Source organism: Elgaria multicarinata, chromosome 2 (assembly GCF_023053635.1).
Source record: "Elgaria multicarinata webbii isolate HBS135686 ecotype San Diego chromosome 2, rElgMul1.1.pri, whole genome shotgun sequence".
NCBI classification, from domain to species: domain Eukaryota; kingdom Metazoa; phylum Chordata; class Lepidosauria; order Squamata; family Anguidae; genus Elgaria; species Elgaria multicarinata.
In genome coordinates this window covers 66611208-66631421 of record NC_086172.1, presented here as the reverse complement: position 1 = coordinate 66631421, position 20214 = coordinate 66611208, and the positions used below count along the sequence as shown (strand labels likewise).

The 20214-nt window shown below is 40.2% G+C and overlaps 1 protein-coding gene across 3 annotated transcripts in view; it reads left to right on the top strand.

Moving 5' to 3' along the window:
* KALRN (kalirin RhoGEF kinase) overlaps window positions 1-20214 on the top strand; it is a 559448-nt gene that overhangs the window by 519212 nt on the left and 20022 nt on the right. For 2 of the 3 annotated variants that reach the window (XM_063116665.1, XM_063116664.1), the window contains exons 13-15: window positions 1859-2030; window positions 3432-3673; window positions 6685-7846. In XM_063116665.1, coding sequence (XP_062972735.1) covers window positions 1859-2030; window positions 3432-3673; window positions 6685-6936 — 666 coding nt within the window. In that variant the 3' untranslated portion in view covers window positions 6937-7846. Of the gene's footprint in view, window positions 1-1858; window positions 2031-3431; window positions 3674-6684; window positions 7847-11438; window positions 11563-20214 lie in introns of those variants that run through there. The other variant, XM_063116666.1, reaches the window with a different exon arrangement.

The following is a 20214-nucleotide window of genomic DNA, read 5'->3' as shown; positions in this document are numbered from 1 at the left end:
AGGGGGGGGGACATAAAACTTTAAAATACACAACAAAATTATAAGAGTTTAACATAGATGGAGGGCCAGATTATTCTCCAAAGGCCTGCTGGAACAAAAAAGTTTTAGCCTGCTTCCGAAAGCCCATCAAGGAGGGAGCCAGCCTAGCTTCCCTGGAAAGAGAGTTCCAGAGCACTGGAGCAGCCACTGAGAAGGCCCTCTCCCATGTTCGCACCAAGCGCGCCAGTGAAGATGGTGGGACTGAAAGAAGGGCTTCTCCAGAAGATCTTAAAGCACGGGCAGGCTCATAAGGGAGAATACATTCTTTCACATAACCTGGACCCGAGCCATGTAGGGTATATGGCTACGGGTATATGGTCAGTATCAACAAGGTATGCTTCCTTGAGCCACTTTAGTGTAGTGCATAGTTTTCTAATTCTGCTCTTGATTTGTGGCGTACTAGTTTTTAAAGTGGGTAGCCAGAAAGGGTCATAGAATCACAGGAAGCTGCCTTATATTGAGTCAGACCCTTGGCCCATCTAGCCCAGTACTGGTAACACTGAGTGGCAGAGCATCTCCGGGGTTTCAAGCAGGGTCCTTTCCAAGCCTTACCTAGAGATTCTGGAGATTGAACCCGGGGCCTTCTGCCTGCAAAGCAGGGCCTCTACCACTCAGCTGCAGTCTTCCTGCTTCAGTGGAGGAGGATGGAAACATATGGTAATTTAGCTCTTCCCATTTCCAGCATATCAGGCTTTAACCCGTGATGGACTAGAGAAAGATATCATGTATGGGTTAAATCGAATAGACGACTAGTGGGAGTCTGCTAGGGCAACAGAAATTCTTCCCTTTTTTTTTCTTCCTGCAGCTTTTCCCACAGCCCAAGCATTTATTCCAGAGGGTCTCCCAGCCCTCTAGGGCTGATTTTGAAAATATGCAGGGGGCTTTGGGGAGGGAGGGGGAATCTCCTTTTTCATGGTTCCATTGACAGAACTGCTTCCGTCAATGGAGTGACACAGTTGGATACAACCACGAGCGAGCTTATATTCGTATGTGTTGCTTCATGTTGTAAACCGCCCAGAGAGCTTCGGCTGTGGGGCGGTATATAAATGTAATAAAATAAATAAATAATAATAAATAATGTGTTCTGACATATACCATGAGTCAAGAAAAGAATCTGCAAATGGCTATTTGATATAAGTAAAAGCCACTAAAAGTTGAACTACATTGTACATGCAAATGTTAGCTGTATGGCGCTCTCTGTGAATGAAAAGTGACTTTGGTGGAAGGCAATTAGGAGCAAGAGATAAAGTGAGGCAAGGACAGAGCTACCACTCCCAGCTGTTTCATCACTTCCAATAGCACAGCTATAAGGGTGGTATGTAATTAGGATAATAAAACAGCAATATAAAATCACATTTAAGCCATATAAAAATTCAACAGAATCTTTATCCAGCAGATAAAATCCTCTATCACATGCCTGGGCAAATAGAATTACAGCTTCCACCTTTGAGAAATTCACTATACTTTTAATACTCCTATTTATTGTCAAGATGCCTATAAAGCAATTTCTATTTTGGAAAACTTTTACATACAGTGATTTGTTTTTTCCTAATTATTAGCAGTTCTGACTCTAATGACATTGCCTTTTAAAGAAAGCCATAACTCAAAGATAATCCAACAGGTACTTGGCGCAGTAGTTGAAGAATAGAACAAAGAGCCAAATGTTTTCGTCAGGCTGTTACTCTCAATTTTTTTTATCTGGAAAAGCAAAGTCGTTGCTGCTTCTTTTGATTGTGGTGGCAGGGCCATCTTTGACCAGAACGTGACCCTTTCCTTGTCCCCTTTGAATTGGCATTGAGCTTTCTCTGGTTGTTTGTAGATGACATACCTAATCCTTGAGGAGAATGTGGACAATGATCCCTGCAAATTTGCGCTCATGAGTCGGGAAACATCAGAAAGGCTCATCTTGCAGGCAGCCAATCCTGAAATCCAGCAAGCTTGGATACAGGATATCAATCAAGTGTTGGACACACAGAGGGACTTCTTAAACGGTAGGTATTGTATCTCTGTTCTTGCTGATGAAACTATATTCCTGTTCCAATCTGATACTAGTCTTCGGGGCCTCCTCCATAATGGTCATGCGCACTGAACTGTTGCTATATTTCCTCTACATAGAGCATGACTGGAGGAAGAACCAGATGTTTGCTGGAGGGAATTTCCATGATGTGGATTAAAAACTAATCAGAAATATGGTTTTAAAATCTAACAGAATATGGTCTTGACTGATATTGGGGGACATTTTATATTTTCTACCTGTGATGAAGACGGGACTGAATGAATTTAGACAGCTAGTTTCTAAGAGGTAACTTAGTATACTGTGCATATAATTACTGGGCAATTGCAAAGTAACGAGGAAAGACTTCTAATACTTTTGAACTTGATTAGAAATACAGGTAAGCTTGCAGAGGAGTGATGGGATTTCTTCTCACCAGTTTGCAGGACAACATAGACAACCCTTTACTTGAATGGTTTTATGTTCAGGTTCATAAGTTACCACTTGGCTGCAGCACTATGGCTAATTCAACACTGGAGTCATTTTAACTAGCTGGGAATACATGAGCAATGTGACAGCACTTTTTCACTTTTCATGCAACGGTCTTCTGCATCTCCTCCACACCCTTAATCCCATCATCCAGTAATAAAATGTCCATGACGTGCTTTTCCATACTTAGACAGAGGTCTCTTTATTAGAATTTCTGAACAACATGTGGCTTAATGCAGTAGGCATGCTTTTCCTTGTGCTGTTTGACATGGGATACTCATCTCTCCACATTCTATGCAATTTTAACATTGATCTTTCCAATATAGTGAACGTCAGTGCTTTAGAAATGGTGAGGTAGTTTAACATCCAATTCTGCATGGGATATAAATTTATATGCAGTGAGTGATGGGCGTGCAGAGAAATTGATTTAGGAGGTATCTCTGTTCCTTTCACTGCTTGTTCTTAAGCTGCTTTGGCCTATTCCTTATGACATTTCATGCACCTCATCCGTTTTAAGAAAAACTGAAAGCCACTACACTTTAGGACTCGCTGCTAAGCAAAATCAAGTGGAAGAGCTATATACTGTGAAAGCAGGAAGGCCATCACTGCTCTAGGCAAAGCCAGCAGTTGCTGTCATTGGCATGAGCTTGGAGGGGTCACGGGTCACCATGAGCCCTGAAACTGCCTTTGTTCAGCCGGTACTTGTTAAAGTGCCTCCCTCTCCGTAAAGTGAAATGTTCAGTGCTTCTCAGTTATATAGTTAAGTGAATGATTTTCAGTTGGGTTTGAAGGTGTGCCCTTGCATAATCTTATTTTGTTAGAAACAACGTAAGCATGGCATCCCTCACATGAGGAAAATACAACATCGCAAATGGGGAGGCCTGTACTAACTCTTCATATTCTGCTCCAGCACTACAGTCTCCCATAGAGTACCAGCGCAAAGAAAGCAGTACCTCAGCTGTAATGAGACCCCAGACCAGCAGGGTACCTCAGCCCATCACCAGACCCTATTCCTCAGGTCCAGTGGGGTCTGATAAACCTTTGAAGGCTACAATACGTAACCCATCTCTTCCACCTCTGAAGATATCTACCTCCAATGGCAGCACAGGGCATGAACAGCACCAGCCAGGGGACAAATATGAGCCAAGCAAGGTATGTATTTTTCTGTGTTGGGTAGAGACCGCCTTTCCTTGCACTTTCCTGTAATTGCCATCATTTTAAATGTGACTAGGTAGCCACTAGATAGTAGCAGATGGGGCATTTGAACCAGTGAGTTGATATGTGACTACAATTGTGGTTGAGTAAATGGCCTTTATCTCTCAATCAGCAGTGTCCAGGCAAAGCCTGTGGCTGAGTCTTAGGAAGACTGTAGGATCCACATGATGCAATTAAAAGGGAGGAAAAGTGGAAATCCAGCAGAGGATGTTTTGAAATCTCCTCTTATCTAGCCATAAAAATCAGCTATAAATCATATGTTTCATGCATAGGTTTAAAAAAATCAGGAGCAGGAGGCTTTAATATTGAATACAGGAAAGATATAGTAAGCCTTTGCCCAACAGGCACTTCTCCCTCAAAAGCACTGCCCACTACTTTACCCATCCATAGAGTTCTAGCTGTGTGTTTACACAAATAAACTGTTGGGGCTTTGATACATGCATTTGCATGTAAAATGTGTTTTGTCTCCATGGTGCTAAAGCACATGAGGACTAGAACTTGGGTCAATTTGAAAGATTAAACTCAAGGATGCAGAACATTTAATAGTTCAAAATGTCTTTTGAGCCATTTCAGGTCAAGGTTGTAACTAGCTTTGGGTTTTGCAGGTTGGAGTTGACACGCTACTCTGACTTGTCTGAGCTGCAACATTCCTTGTGAGAAAGGAGTCTCGTCCTCAGTAGCCTTTCCCTTGCGCTTCAATAGCACAAAATAGCCTTTCCCTTGTGTCTCTTAATTATATCCTGGTACAGAATAATTTCCAGGAAATAAAATGCAAACAAACTTAGGTCACCTTTTTATCAGAATATATGGTAGAGTACAAAGAAACTCCTTATTTCTTGACATCTCTGCTGCAGAATAGTCTGCACCATTGTTTCCACATTAGCCTTCATTCTCTGGACTTGCTATCCTTTTGCTCACTCAGGTTTTACAGATCATCCAAGCAATGTTTTGTGATCTCATTGTATTTCAGTGTGATCTTGTCCAATGTTGTTTCAGTTGTGATTTGTGGCTTTGGGGTGTACGGGTAATGAACAGGGCAATTTAAGGTTTTCAGGGCTCTTTTGACCAATTCAACATTTCCTGTTTTCAGGTGGGGAATTAGTGAGGGCTAACCTATTAATTGTTCTTTGAAGTGGCCTCTCTTTAATTCCTCAATGACAGTTCTGGGGCAGGGGGACTTTTTTATTCACTTTTTAAGCGTGAAATAGCACTTTTTCATTATGAAAACATAGAAAGCAGTAATTTAATGTCAGGAAGTAATAAAACAGGTAGAACATACAAAGAGGAAACTTTCAATTAATGCTGCTGGGTCTCTTTGCTGAGATGGATTTGCTTTGAGGAAAATATTGTAGGAGGCTCTTGCCGTTGAGAAAGGTGTTGTTATAGTACTATATTAAATGCTTGTGTGAAAGCTCTGTTTTAGTTCAGAGCTAATTGCAGAAAAGCAATGCTTCTAAAAGGCTCTAGCATGGAAGGAATCCTAGATATTATCTGCAAGTGAAGAAATAATTTGCTGTATGTTGTAACTGCTTCCATCTTCCCCATTCATGACTTTCACATACATCTGCCCGTTTTCATCTGCACTGTCAGATCTGCCCTGGGTTGAAGAAAGCATATTTCCTCTCTGTCACTCTTCAATCCCCTTGTTCAAAGAGGTAAAATTGCAGGGTCTCTCTCCCCCACCCCCACCCTTCCTTGGTTATATTGTGTGTAATTGTAGGAACTCCGCCCCACAATTCACAAGGATGAAAAATATTAAAAATTCCCCCACCCAACTCAATTGACTGTGTGTAACCAGGAAAAGAAACTTGTGATTGTAGTCTGTGTTCGGATGTAGTATGCCAAGGAACCAGTTGTTGGGGGAACAACTACAAGGGAGGGCTTATTGTCTCACCTTCATGTTCTGCTAGCAGACTTTTCAGCAACATCTGGCTGAGTGGCCACTGTGGGAAATAGTACGCTTAATTAGATACGTTGTTGGTCTGTTTCGCTAGGGCTGCTCTCATGTTCTTACTTACCTTCTTAAAAGCCACAGTACTTCCTACTATGTGAACTATAGAATACAGATGTTTCCCTTTTGCAATACCAAACCAATGTAACTGAATGAATTTGTATTTGACTGACTGTCTTTCTCCATTCTCCCATCCCCTGAACCCTTGAATTAGGAAAAGAAAGTGCTTTTTGGAGACATCCTCTGAAATTAGGCTAGGCTATTCCATCCCCAAACTCATGTGTCAGCTGTGTCCATGGGCAAGCCTCTTATAAAAAGGCCTTGCTTACAGTTGTAATTAGTAAATGTGAATTTTACAAGTAATTAGTAAAAGTTGAATTTTCTCATCCCCACCATCATCTGTAGAATCTATTTGCTCTTGAAGGGTATAGCGCAGTAGAGTTTGCTCTTTTTAATCCATCATTTGCCCCATCCTTTGTTGGGGGAAACTTGCCTCACAAATAAGTAAAGTATAGGCATCAAAATGAATGGAGAATGGGACTAATAGTCATGATAGTTAAATGGCTATGCTGGCTAGGGTTGGTGGGAGCTGTAGGCCAAAACATCTGGAGGGCCACAAGTTACCCACCTCTGACATACATGGAAAGAAAGGGAACATAGTACAATGACTTCGGTTAACATACTACAGTTCTCAAGGAACACTGTGAGAACACACATACATCCAGGAAAGGAATTGTGCGTGCATAATATTTACAAACCAGTTTAGAACTGCTGAGCAAGCATTCTCCAATGGCACTCAGAATTGCTGACCCATCACTTCCTATTTGAATTGCCCTTCTCCAGTAGCAATGCACTGACTTGCTTTGCAGCTTGGATCTGAGAATGAGATGTGTTGCAAATTCTTGGCACATTGAAATGTGTGGTATAGAAGATGATGATGAAATCTGACTATGGTGTCAGAGCTACCTTGTCACTGTTGCTTTCTGTGTCTCCTCAGAATGACTTGGGTGGGTGCAATGGGACCTCTTCTATGGTGGTCATCAAAGATTACTATGCACTGAAGGAGAATGAAATCTGTGTCAACCAGGGTGAGGTGGTCCAAGTACTTGCCATTAACCAGCAGAACATGTTCCTTGTGTACCAGCCTGCCAATGACCATTCACCAGCAGCAGAAGGATGGATCCCAGGGAATATCTTGGCTCCCCTCACTAAATCAACTACAGATAATAGCGACGGAAGCATAAAGTAAGTGCTGTGTTGGATTCCCTGGGAGCAGTATGTGGATTTTTGAGGAAAAATAAAATCCAGATGGTAGGATTTTCCTGCTTTAAAAAAAATCTACAGTGCCATTGGAACAAACTTTGCTTGATAACACAGCATGGGGTAACCATGTTGGGATAGTCGGGTTTTCGTTGAATTTTTGTGTTCTTCCCCCCCCCCCAATAGTTTGTAAAGAATTAAAATCCATAGACAGTTTAAAAGGCATGTTTTATGTTTCTCCATCCTTTCCTAATAATGGACCTGATTTGACTGGACTTCTATTTATCTTGTGTTTAAATTGTTTTTTTATATATATATAATATATATATATATTGGATATAATGAATATAGAGCAAACAAAACACCACCCACGTGTCAGGCCTTGTATTGAATTGAGTCCTGCTTCTCAAGGAAGAGAGATTTTATGTTGTCTATGGCAATTTCTTGTACAGCTTGTAACATTTTTATTTTTTATTTTTTTCTGTTCACGTAATATTTTGTAAAAAAAAAAAAAATTGGTTTAAGAAATCCCCTTTGGAGTACATTCCTGTAAAAAGTATTTTGCACTATTTAAAGAAACCCATATTTGAAGTCAGGTTGTGCAATATTATGGATAGTCGCAATGTTCATCATTGTACCTGTAATGTAACTAATAATTTTAAATGTACTATTTTAAATATGTAAAATAAATTTTCACCATGAGCATGTTTTGACAAGGTTAAAAGGACCAGTTTCTGACCCTCTTTAGTTCTTTTTACTTACAATGTTTTGTTGTTTATTTAACAAATATGTGAATATTATCTTCCCTTTTTTGAAATTTGTCAGTTTGAAATGACTAAATAATGCAAGAAAATGTTTTTTGATATTAAATACCGAAGGTACAATCCTTTTTCGTAAAACCTGTTGATTTTTTTTTTAATCTTCAGTTGTCAAAAGTCAATCAATATTTGTTCTCAGACAAATTCCTTAGAATGCAGCTGTTTCAGGAAGAAAATCTTAAGATGAGTTTTAAGTAGGGAAGGTACAATTAGATTAAATGTGCATTGCAACAAATTAATAAGGCCCTGTGCAGAGACATAGTGCTGCTAATCTCTAAACCATAGTTAACAGAGAGTAGGCCATATGAATTGCACAGACAAGCCTTTTGTCATATTGCCCCTAGCCATAATTTATTGTTGCATCTTCCCAGATGCTAACCATCTTTAACAGTAAGGATTTTTTTTCTTAGCCAGGGTTTGCAGCAGGTTTGCAAATCTTGGTTAAGAAGGAACCTGCTTAGCGTTAGCCATGGGTAAGCATTCATGTGGGTGTTTAAAGCCAATGAAAGAGAGGAAGTGTGTGAGCCCACTCCCAAACTTAACTATGGTTAACGAGTCAGTACCATTATGTCTGCATTGGTCTTAATCATTAATTGAGTAGACTGTGTTAACAAAGTCTGTCCTAACCGTCACATTCAATATTGGTTCTCACCAATATTGGTTCTGTATTGCCAGGCTAATCAGGCAGTTCTCATTCCATGATGGCCACAACATGGTGTCAAGACTTGAAGCATGAACCCTGTGTTCATAGGATAATATTTGAGAATGTTAGAAGCTGTCTTGATGGAACTCACATGCTGGTTTTGCCAATTTTGTGTGCTTGGGGTGCTTGCCTCAAGAGAACGTGCACCTAATAAGGAACTGCCCAGTAGGCATAATCATGAAAAGAGGTGAGATGTAGAATCAATTATTACCATAGCTTGTCTACTCAAGACTGCTTTTAATGCATTATGGCAATGGTATAGTTGAAAAATATGACTTCTGCATGGCAGTGATTCCATTTGGTTTCCATGCTGTATGTAACGGGTTCATCATGCGGACTGGTGCTGTGACGTTTATGGCAATGACTTTTCATGCACAAAGCTACTCTGCTAGAGGAAGACCAATGATGCAGCAAAAATTGCACATAGGGACATAAAACACAACTTACTGAGCGGGAAAACGTAAACCAAGTATGCATTTTCATTTGTGTGAAATGCAATGGAACACATACATAAGGGTACAGAGAGAGAAGGCATGGGTATATGTATACTCAAGAAACAGAAGTAGGAACTGAGAGCAAGAGAGACACTTGTCCGACTAATGCAATGACTAGAGCTATAAATGTGTTTCCCATAGGTTGCCAACCCCTGAACAAAAGGATTGCCTAAGTGGCTAGTCCATGAAGATTTTTAGAAATTTTAATACAGCCATCTTTCACAAAAAGCATGGTCACTGAAATGAATATGTACACTTCCATGTATGGGTATATTATATTCAGCTGCCACACTGTAACTCTTACAGGTTTCACAGGTTTCTTGTTCCAAATGATGTCATGATTTGGGTTCAAACCTAGTGGCTGACCTGAGTAGAGAGGAGGAAATGGGAACCCTTCCCCTCCTTACCACCATTTGACCTTTTTGTCTAGATAGCAAAGAGATTTTCCATCTGATTCCACCAGTTTTGTTTTCGTTACTAAAGCTCATATCCTTCCCCCTTTTCCCCTCACACTTGTGTGGATACTGCACTCAAATAAAATATTAGAGAAAGCCCTGTTCATATTTTCAGTATACACAGTCACTGAACACATGAAGGGAGTAGGAATGCAGCCATAACTGTTTGTGCTTAGAAGCCCCATTGACACCTTCTGCTGAATGCCCTGGTGTGAGGCCAAAGAGCCTAATTCCACTCGTCCTTACCTTGTTTAGTGAATGCACCTACTGAAGGCATGAACAGAGCTAAAGTAGTGCTACATCACAAAGTCTAATGCTAGCAACATCCATTGTTTTATCTGAAAAACCTAGCCTATGAGGCTTTTCACGCAGCACTGTGGCGTATTCAATGCCCATGGACTGATTCTGACACAACTTAATATAAACAAGTTTAGTCTTGTGATGGTGTGACTTCCTCACTAAAAATCTTGTTTTTAAATATTACACTGCACCCTGCTAATCTGATGAAATGTACAACGAGCACAAAACATTTTGAGTATTGGAACAAAATGTTCTTAGGTGCAAGTTATGCCCTAAACTTGTCATTCATCTTGCAGTATTGGCACTGTATAATATCTCCAGGTTGTATGCAAGTTTGCACAGCTCTTTACCCTAAATTTTCTTGATAGTATAAAAGGAAAAGAAAGGAAGATGTCAGATACATGTGTGCACACTTCTGGGAGCTCTGGTCCAACCAAGGGTCCTAGACACATTACAGTAGTGTTTCAAGATTTATGTATTGATGCCCACTTCACTTATTTGCTGCAGCTTTCCCCAATCTGATGCTGTCCAGATATTTTGGACTTCTACTCCCATGGTCAATGGCAAAGAATCCTGGAAGTTGTACTTCAAAAGGACCCAGGTTGGCAAAGGCTGCTCTAGTGTTACACCAGTATTTCCCCCGGCTATTTGTAATGCGTGGAGCTGGGTTTTCTTTGTATGTCAGGGCTACATAGCTGGGATCAGAGTCTGGCACTAGACTTGCAGCATGCAAAACAACTGGTCAAGTACAGTAGAGTTCTGATCAACGGTTGTAGCCCAGCCTTCCCCAACATGGTGTTCTCCAGATGTTTTGGACCCAGCCAGCATGTTGAGGAAGGTCAGCCATTTTACTTCTGTTTTGAAGTGTGCATTCTCATTCAGCTTCATACATACAAACGAATTAGCAATCTGGGGAGAGATCAGTTTTCTGTTATAAAGTAAAATGATGTGCATAAGGCGAATCCTATCAATCCAGTTTATTATTAAATGCTGTTAATTGTTCACTTTTATTAATCAGGTTCTCTGTCACTGGTTTTCATACTGCTTCCCTATTTCTTCTACTCCATCCCAAAGGAAAAACTTTTTTGATAAAGTGGGTTTTGCGAGCACAATATGGAGATTGTTTGTTATAGTCCCTCTTCCTTAGAGCAGAAATTTTAGATTTGCCAACAAACATAATTGTACAGCTGAATAGACATAACACAGTCAGGTTAAAACAACAGGAACTTCGTGGTTTAAGTGTAGCAAAGCTTTTCTTTCCAGGAAATGGTTAATCTCCTTAATCTAATAAAGCAGTTGTTTAGAGATCTGACACTGAACTCTAGAATATATATTGCTCTGTCAAATTGGCACAAGGACTTGGTTCATCTCTAGGTTTATCTTATTTTCACTAGAATAATTTTGGTCTACTTTTTTACCTTTGCATGTTGCAAATTTGATCATAATGTATGCTATCTGCTTTCACCTGCAGACCTTCAATCACCTTTTAAAGAAAATGCTTTTTTTCAAATGGCAAAAATAACAAAATATCAATTCTAGAATAGTTTGAATTTCCGATTTGAATGTTTGTAGGAACATTCCAAGTGGGCATATTGCAAGTTGCTTCCATCTCCTTAAGAGAGCTGCCAGTATCAAGAACATGTATGCTGATTGCCTCTCCACATCCCTTCCTCTTCCTACTAAGATATGCCATTTGATTAGTGCATTTTTTGGTACAACAGGAAGTCATGTTCATGGCATACCCTGCGCATGAGAAAGCGGGCGGAAAAGGAAAGCAGTGGCAAAACTGAAGCTAATGGCCTACGTAAATCCAAGGATATTCTGGGCAACAAAGTCTCTGTTAAAGTGAGTAAGGCCATCGGAAGCTGTGTGCTGCCTCCTGCTTCTCATCCTCACTCCCCCTGCAACATCCTCTCTAAGGACAGGGGGTTAACATCTGGCTTTTATTTTTATTTTTCCCCTTTTGGCTTTTATTTTTAATTTGTTTTACTTTTTGGTAGTAGTAGCCATTTTGGCCGGATTTTGCATGCAAGATACAACACAGCTTTTCCCTCTTCACCACTGGCATCCAAACTGTAAGTAAGTAGTGTGTGTGTGTGTGTGAGAGAGAGAGAGAGAAGGAGAGAGAGAGAGAGTGAAGTTCAATGCAAAATCAAAAATGTATACGCAGTTAAAGAACTACTAAGAGTTGGGAGGGGATTCTTTGGAACAAAAATATGCCAAGTGTGTTCCAACTATTACTTGATCAGGAATAATATGTGACAAATGATCCCATGGGCAGCAGGATGCCTTGAAAATGCAAGCCATGGCAATATGGGATGGGCAGCCCCTCATGTTATTAAGATTAAACTGTAAAATCAAAATAGCCTGTCAAAATAATTAGTGGGCTTCTAAGGACATATCTACACTACGAGCTTAATACTGTTGTGCTTAATATAGTCTAGCTGTCGTGGCCCTCAGAGAACTACAATTCCCAGGAAAGCCATGCTGGAGAACTTATTTGTGTGGTGTAGATGTACCCAAACTAACACTGTTCATATCACAGTCTATGCTTTCTTAACTTTACCTAGGAATTGGAGATGAGGAAGAAAAGTTGTGTCCTATTTCTACCTTCCCATCTCTGGTTCTGGGAGGCTACACTGATAGTGCAATGTTCACTGCTCTGTTTCTTCCCCCTGGACACTGAACCCACCACCTGGAATTGTGTCTCCTATATAGGAACAGCCCAAATAGCTTCCAGCTCCTTTTGTTACAAACCCCCTCAAAAAATGAGGTGAGGAGAATTCAATCACTCCCTTCCCCCTGTCATGGTGTCCCCATTGAATAATGGGCCATTTTGGTTGGAAACAATGGATGGAGAGAAAGTAGCGCTTGATGGGGATATAATTCCTGTGAGTGTTGTCTGTTTTCATTAAACTTGCTAATTGGTAACATGACTTTAAGGTTCCTGTCCTGATAATCCTTGAAACCACCTTGAGAAGTACATTGATTCCCATTTTATAACTGGAGCACTCTGACAGACTAACTTTCCCAGAAGCAAGTTATGGTTAAGCATTGGGCTCTTCGAAGGCCAAATTCAGTGGTATTTCCACTAGCCCAAGTAGGCATAACTTCTTGCCAGGGGGAAAAGAACCAAAAGCCTCCTGATGGCACAAAAACCCCGTATTGATCATGATTTAAACAATCCTCAGTGCAATCAGGCACAGAACTTCATGTTAACATTTTGAAGCAGAAGCTTTCTGTGTGTCCAATGAACAGGTATATTAATTTTTAATACACTTTCATGAAGTCTGTTGGGGAAGAATCCTATGAAAACGCAGCTTTTCCTTCTGCTCTACCCTTGCATAACTATGTCTCTTTTTGAGCAACTGTGTCAACAAGAAAAGTGACCAAACATTCAGTTTTTTTAACAAAACATTTTTGGGCTTATTGTGTGATCTACCGGACAGATTCATAGAACACTCTAATCCTGGCCTGGTAAATATGCCCAATACTTCTCTAACAAGGATTGTTTCTTGCTCAAACACACAGTCAAGTAATCTAACTTGGGGCTGAAAAATGTTAAAAGCAATAATGATCAACCCATTACCCTTAACTATGGCCTGAGCTGATGCACTCTATGAGTATTGTCAGTTCACTCTTGCTAATCCATAGACTAAGTGCCCTGAGTACTGCAGTGCTAGACTTATTGGTACTGTTGTCAGGGCCAGTGCATGCTGTGGAGGAAAAGAAGAGAAGGAGGGGCCAGGCAAGAAACCACTGTGAGAGATCCACACAAGAGATTTTACATAAGCTGCCAAATTGTATTTTAGAGGTAACTACAGTATGAAGCTTTAGTCAAATCACCTGTTACCTGTGTGGCAGCCTGTGTAATCTGAGTTTCTTAAACAAGCAATACTAGAATGAAACATTACTTTTAATAAATTGGGCAGTTCAGACCCTACCTAGCCTCTTGATGTAGATCAGTTGTTAGGGACCACCCGCCAAATATCATGGATGGCTAAGGGGCTGTTCAGCTATAACTTCAACAGCTGCTTAAACCTCAATTCTTCAAAGCTCTTGGTCTCTGTAGAAAGAATGGATTTACTGGAGATTAGACAATGAAAACCTTTCAAGTGAACCAAACTGTCAGTGGCGTTCCCAGGACCTGGAATACACTCCAGTATTTTCCCTCTTCAGAACTTTATTCTTAAATGGAATAAATCTGCATTCTATGACTCGTGTCATAGAAAATCACCCATTTGAATGCTATTTTACGCATGCCAAAGACTACACATAACTGTCTTTGTTGAATTGCCCAGGGGGGGGGGGGGGGATTCAGTAAACAGGGATGTTGCCCGTGCAAATTCTGCATGCATTCTTATAAAAGAGGTTGTTTGCTTTTTGTTCTAACTCATTTATGTTTGTGAGATCCTATATGGCAAAACCAACTTCAATACGTCTCTGCTGTTGGTGCTTGCATGTGCTCACCCTAATTGCTGTAAAGGAAGATAGAGCTCCTATATCTTTAATAGTTGAATAGGAGGCAGAGTTCTGCAGCTTACTTTACTCTGCACGGCCAGCTGCATGTGCTGAAATTCTTCGTCTTGGGCAACTAGTAAAGGTACAGGAGTGTGTTCTCTTTTGCAATTTGGGCAGCTAGAAAAGGGACAAGTCCAAACGTGCAATAAAAATGACTTGAATAGATTCAGCCTTGCAATCTTCAATTCTATTTAGCTCTTCACCAAGGAACTATACATTTATAAAACTATTTGAAGGGGTGGGGAGAACCATTTTTAACTGTGAAATACTGTGCATCCTTAACACTTTTCACCATAATATTTCTAAATTGCATATGATTTGTGATCTTAAACCACATTTCTAATATAATATATGACATCCTGGTTTATGATATTCTAGAAACCTAGAACTTATTTAATATTTCAAAATATAAGGTTGCAGGACAAATATACAATATCCCTCAAAAGTCTACTGCTGACTGGGGAATGCTGGGAGTTGTAGGATTTTTCTAAATATGAATAGAATTACACCCATAATCTCTTTTAAAATTCAAAATATATTATTTCTGGCTATTTACAAGTGATCTATGCCTAGAACAGAAATATTATAATGAAAAATATTAATATGTCATTTTTATTTAAAAATGGCTTTTGATGTATTTTTTTAAAAATAAATTCTGGCAAAAATGGTTTGGATCTCAACTCCAAACACTTTTGGCAGGACTTGGGAACAAAAGAGCTATTAAAATTGCTCTGTAATTTTAAATGTAAATGTCATGAGAAGCCTGCAGAAGTGTAACACTTCTTTTTCTAAGAGTATGTGATGACCACAATCAGTATCTGCTTAAAATGTGTGTCTAAATGTGACATACATGTGTTGCCGTTCACATTCCTATACAGATATATATATTTCTTTTTCCTATATTTTTAAGGTCAAATCTCTTAGCTACTCAACAGCTTAACCAGTTTTCTACTTTTTACACATTTTCAGAGGGTAGATATGACAGTCTGTGGTAGCAAAAATAACAAAGTCTTCTGAAAGCCACCTTTAATGGTGTAAAACTACTTACGTATTTCATTTACTGCTGTGCTCATTTTATGCCCTACATCCAGCCATGCAGCTCAGGATAACACTTTGTGCATCTGATGAAGTAGACCATGAAACAAGCTTAGTAATAAATATTCGTTAGTCTTTAAGGTGCCCCAAGATTCTGTTGTTGTTCCTGTTTTTTAAACAAGTCGCATTTGCTTATGGTGCCTGATTGTCACTATAAATGAAAATACACCTCCCACCTTGTCCCAACTGAACAACTATTAGAATAGCTCTATTTTGATCAGCAACTTCACTACATCACTCTTCTCCTTCCCTTATATACACAAGGAAGCCCCACATGGCAGCTGCGTTGACTCACATGCTTCTGCTTATAGATTAATCCTGCAGGGCATGCAAAAGAACCATGTGTGCTGCCTTATGCTCCTGGGATCAAAAGGAAGGATATAAATGATGAAATAAATAAATAGATGTCTGGTATGGTGAGAGAAGCCCCACATCCAACACACAGAAGTGTGCCTGCAGTGCTGCTGTGTATGTGTGGATGCTGCCAAATGGATAATCCTCTATGTCGATAGTGCTGATCAGCATCTGGGATGAGGGTGAGAATTCTGGATTGAGTTGGGGGCCATCCTCCCCCCCCTCCTCCTCTAATCCCCAAAGACGATAGTCTAGTAAGAACTGATTCAGTGAGTGGAGGAGGTGTGCTTGAATGCCATGGCAAGTGTGCTACCTTCTGCTGTGCTCTTAATGTTTCTCTGAATTGGGGCCAAGGAGCACAAAAACAGAAACAAAGAAAATGCCATTTCGATTTTGAAGGTGGGTGTTCATTCAGAATTCTGCATTTGCTAAAACTCAAATTGCACTTCTGTTCAAGCTGTTTGATGTTTTTGAACCATGACAAAATTTTAAAGACTGATATTTGGTACATTGAAGTGTCAAACAGCTACAATTCTAAAATATTGCACCCCAAGGAGATTGAGTGAAACACTGGGCTCTCAACTCTTTCAAAATCCTTATTTTAAAGTTTGTTAAGTTTTATTAGATCTATTGACTGCACCAAAACTGGACGCTAAAGTCCTGTGAATTCTCTTCATGTATGATATTGCTACCTTGCCAAATTGGGGAGCTGGTATAGCAGAGGTAGCGCTTCATACTGCTGCTTCCATTGATGCATTTGATTTTTTTTCCCTGAATACTTTCAAGACTGCTTACCCTCTTTTTGTTTTTGCCAAAAGTACATTGCTTGCCTCTAGTGACTTTCTGTTGGAAAGTATTTTAGTTGCCAGTGCGCATTTCTATCTTGCTCTCAATTTCTCTGCTCTTTTTGTGCCTTTAATCTCTCTGATTGTAACTCTGTTCTCTTTTCTCCATGCTGCCAAAAAGGAGACAAACAGTTCAGAGGAGTCAGAATGTGATGACCTTGACCCCAACACTAGCATGGAGGTAGACAATGACCCTTTCTCCTCTCTCCTGCCACAACCCAGTACTACTTTCCCCAGATAATTGTGTGCCTATTTTTAAAAAGTATCTGTCAAATTCTATCTGTATTTAAACTGTACTCAGGGGTGACTCTACCATTAGGCACAGTGAGATAGCTGCCTGTCGTAGCAGATCTTGGGCACCCAAACGGTCTAATTTGATTTAACACCATCTTTACTACCATTTGTTATTTACATTTAATGTGCCAAAATGTCTTGGACTAGTCCTGAATATACAGCTAATGCACTTCTTGTACAAAAAGAATCCAAGTTCTAAAATACAGAAAGCTCTATTCTGTGCTAAGAAGTAACTATGCTTAAGTCCTTCCTACACAATTGTTAAAAATATAACAGCCCTGTATCTACCCTGTTTCCCCGAAAATAAGACAGTGTCTTATATTAATTTTTGCTCCCAAAGATGCGCTAGGTCTTATTTTCAGGGGATGTCTTATTTTTCCATGAAGAATACGGTACACATTTATTGTTGAACAAAAAAAAAGGTCTTATTTTCGGGGGGATGCCTTATATTACAGCAAGAGGCAAAACTGGAAGTAGGTCTTATTTTCGGGGGATGTCTTACTTTCGGGGAAACAGGGTAGTAACCCAATCGGAAACACTTTTTGATAGTTGGAGTATCCTCTTAACATGATAGACTCTAAATAATTTGCTCAAGCAAAAGAGAGCATCAGTTGACCACAACCCTTATCCTACTGCCACAGACAATATCAAGTAGGTGCCCATGGTGCTCTTAAAAACAACACCACCATTGTGCAAAGCTAACCCAGCAGGGAAGTATGCTTGTTCCCAGGCTCACACAAGTGTGTGCAGGGCTGGCTAGATACAACTGCCAACAAAAAATCAGTAACAAGCAGACGTTTATTATTGAAAACCCAATCATTTTAAAAGGTATACATTGTCAAAGCCTCCTTACGAATTTCTAGTGAAACTTGCAGCAAAGTCTGCTGCATCATGGTCTGGTCTGTGCAAGATTTCTAGCAATAGAACCACCCAGTTTTGGACACTCTGTATTCTGTGGGCTATTATAATCTTTGAGTTACCTTCTAGGCAATGACTGGAGTTTTGTTCCATTCAATTCTGTATCCAGGAATGTTTCTTGGATTACCTACATCCCCGATGTCACGTTCACGCCACCATCCATATTATTCTTTCTAGCAACCACTACTGTATTTGTTAAATTATGCCCAAATGGATCCTATTGGTCTAATATCTTAAAAAATATAATTGGTGGTTATGCGAAGATTTTCCTAAAAATTACCTATGAGAAATTGCCACTTTTTGACCGATATTAGCAGCTGTCCATAGTCTTCATGTTTGGTACAACTAAAGCCATATTTACCAGTGAGGTCTAGGGAATTCTAGGTTATATTTAGTGTATCTTAAAAATCATTTTTAGCAAAATAAATAAATATATCTTGCAGATTTCAGCTGTAAAGGCAAATTTGATACACAACACGGCAGTAAATTCCTACCTCCCCATTTCCTTACTGTATTTGCTTTTGGCTAAACAATGGTACACTGTTACCACAGTACTCACTGTGCCTTGTAATTATAGTTTATTTTCAAATCCTTTTAATAGAATATCCATTGTTATTGTTGCTGGCCTCAGTGCTTTGTTTACATGAATGCAAGACGTACGGACAAAGGAAAAGGGATCCTGGAAGAAAATGAAATGCAGCAATAACTTTTGTTTAGAAGAGGTCATGGGTCACGATCAAGGCCTGCAACTAGCACTACATTCTAATGCTCAAGTGATAGTAAGGCCTCTGCAATTTCACCTTAAGTGCTGCCTGACATAGTTGCCAAGTTGTCCTTGTGGAAAACGGACACTCTGACCTGGCGATGGCCACCTGAAGTCTGTCCCTCTTCAAAGGTGGCCTTATTGTGGCACAGGACTGATTTGTTTGTGTCTGTCAGACATTTCATAGTTGGCTCCAAGGCAGGATGTTGGAGTTCCTAGTCTTTGTGTGGAGTCAAAACAAAATGGCTCCCCACGAAACTTCCCTTCTCTAAGCTTTGTCCTGAACAGGTGGCCCTCTATTTGTCTTAAAGGTTCTGTACTAAGCAGGGTGGGGGTGGGAGTGATGTAAGTGATTGTTTTCCAAGCAGTAACATTACTGCAGTGTTCTTGTATTCTCCTGCTGAGCCAGTCATATGCACCATCCTACTTCAACTCTGCCTCCATCCTCACCCACAGCCTCGTAAAGCAACACTAATTTTCTGTTGACATGAGGAGAGTTTGTGCAGGTGCCCTGAAATACACCTTACCTCTCCCACCATTAAACTTGTAGTTTGGATATGGCCAATGCACTACACAGCATATATTGCTAATGTTACATAAAGGAAGGCTGCTAAGAGGAAGAGAGCAATGGAGAGGAATGATTTAGGTTGTGAGGATGGTGCCATCATGACACTTCTCATGGTTGCCACCAAGTTCCTACCAAAACTAACTTCAACATGAATGGCCAAGATAGGTAGGTGCTAGGACTCACTCCAGCTCAGGTTTCTACATATTTAAGGCATTTGCATGGTCAGCTCCCAATCTGCATCAGGGCCTGGTGCAGATTTTGTGCCAAAAAAGTACTCCTCCAGCTGGTATTTGCACCTGAAGGAGCTGTTTGGGGTAGACAGCAACTTGCAGGGCAAATAGCAACTCGGGGTGATTTTTGACAAGAATCTGGCACAGGATCCTGACTTTCCATCAAAATAAAAGTGTCAGTGTTAAGCATACTTTAAAGGGTGAATAACCCACCGTGTAATTTAGCCTCACACTGGGTCTACATATGTAGCAGAATGAGATGATAGAATGGACTGAACAATTTCAGCCAGGTGAGGGATTCCACCTTTGTATGCTTCCCTAGCTTAATCAACAAAGCAAAAACTTCCCTGCCAAATAAAAGAGTAGCTGCTAGTCACCACTGCATCAGTGGGAAAGAATCGGGCCTAGCTCATTTCCTGCTGTCCTGGTTTTCTATTTTCAAAAATATTTTGACATAGCGAGCATGTATGTGTCTACCTCACAGGTACTGAACCTCAGGCCGAGGGGCCCAATCCAGCATCGCAATCGTACTAGGGTTATCCCGAAATGCTTATGCCCTTCTTTCCTCTGACTGTTTGTTAGTTTCTCGGCTTTTTGTGCAGTATTTCCCCATTCTAAAGGTTTGAAATGCTTCTCCTGAGGTTTTCGTACTAGCAGAAAGAGCTTTAAACTAAAATACACTGATATATTTGGCCCCATACCTTTGGGCTTTTGCCTCACCTGCCACTGGAATGTGGCTCCTGAGAGCTTCCACAAAATGGAATCTGGCCCTTGGGCAGAAAGAGGTTCAACGCATTTGGTCTACCTGCATTCTACGGGGCTTCAATCCATTTCACGACCTCATTCTACAGTGTGTGTGTCAACCAGGGTTTAGTGTTACTTCTTGTATAGGTGGCGTCTTTCTCCTTC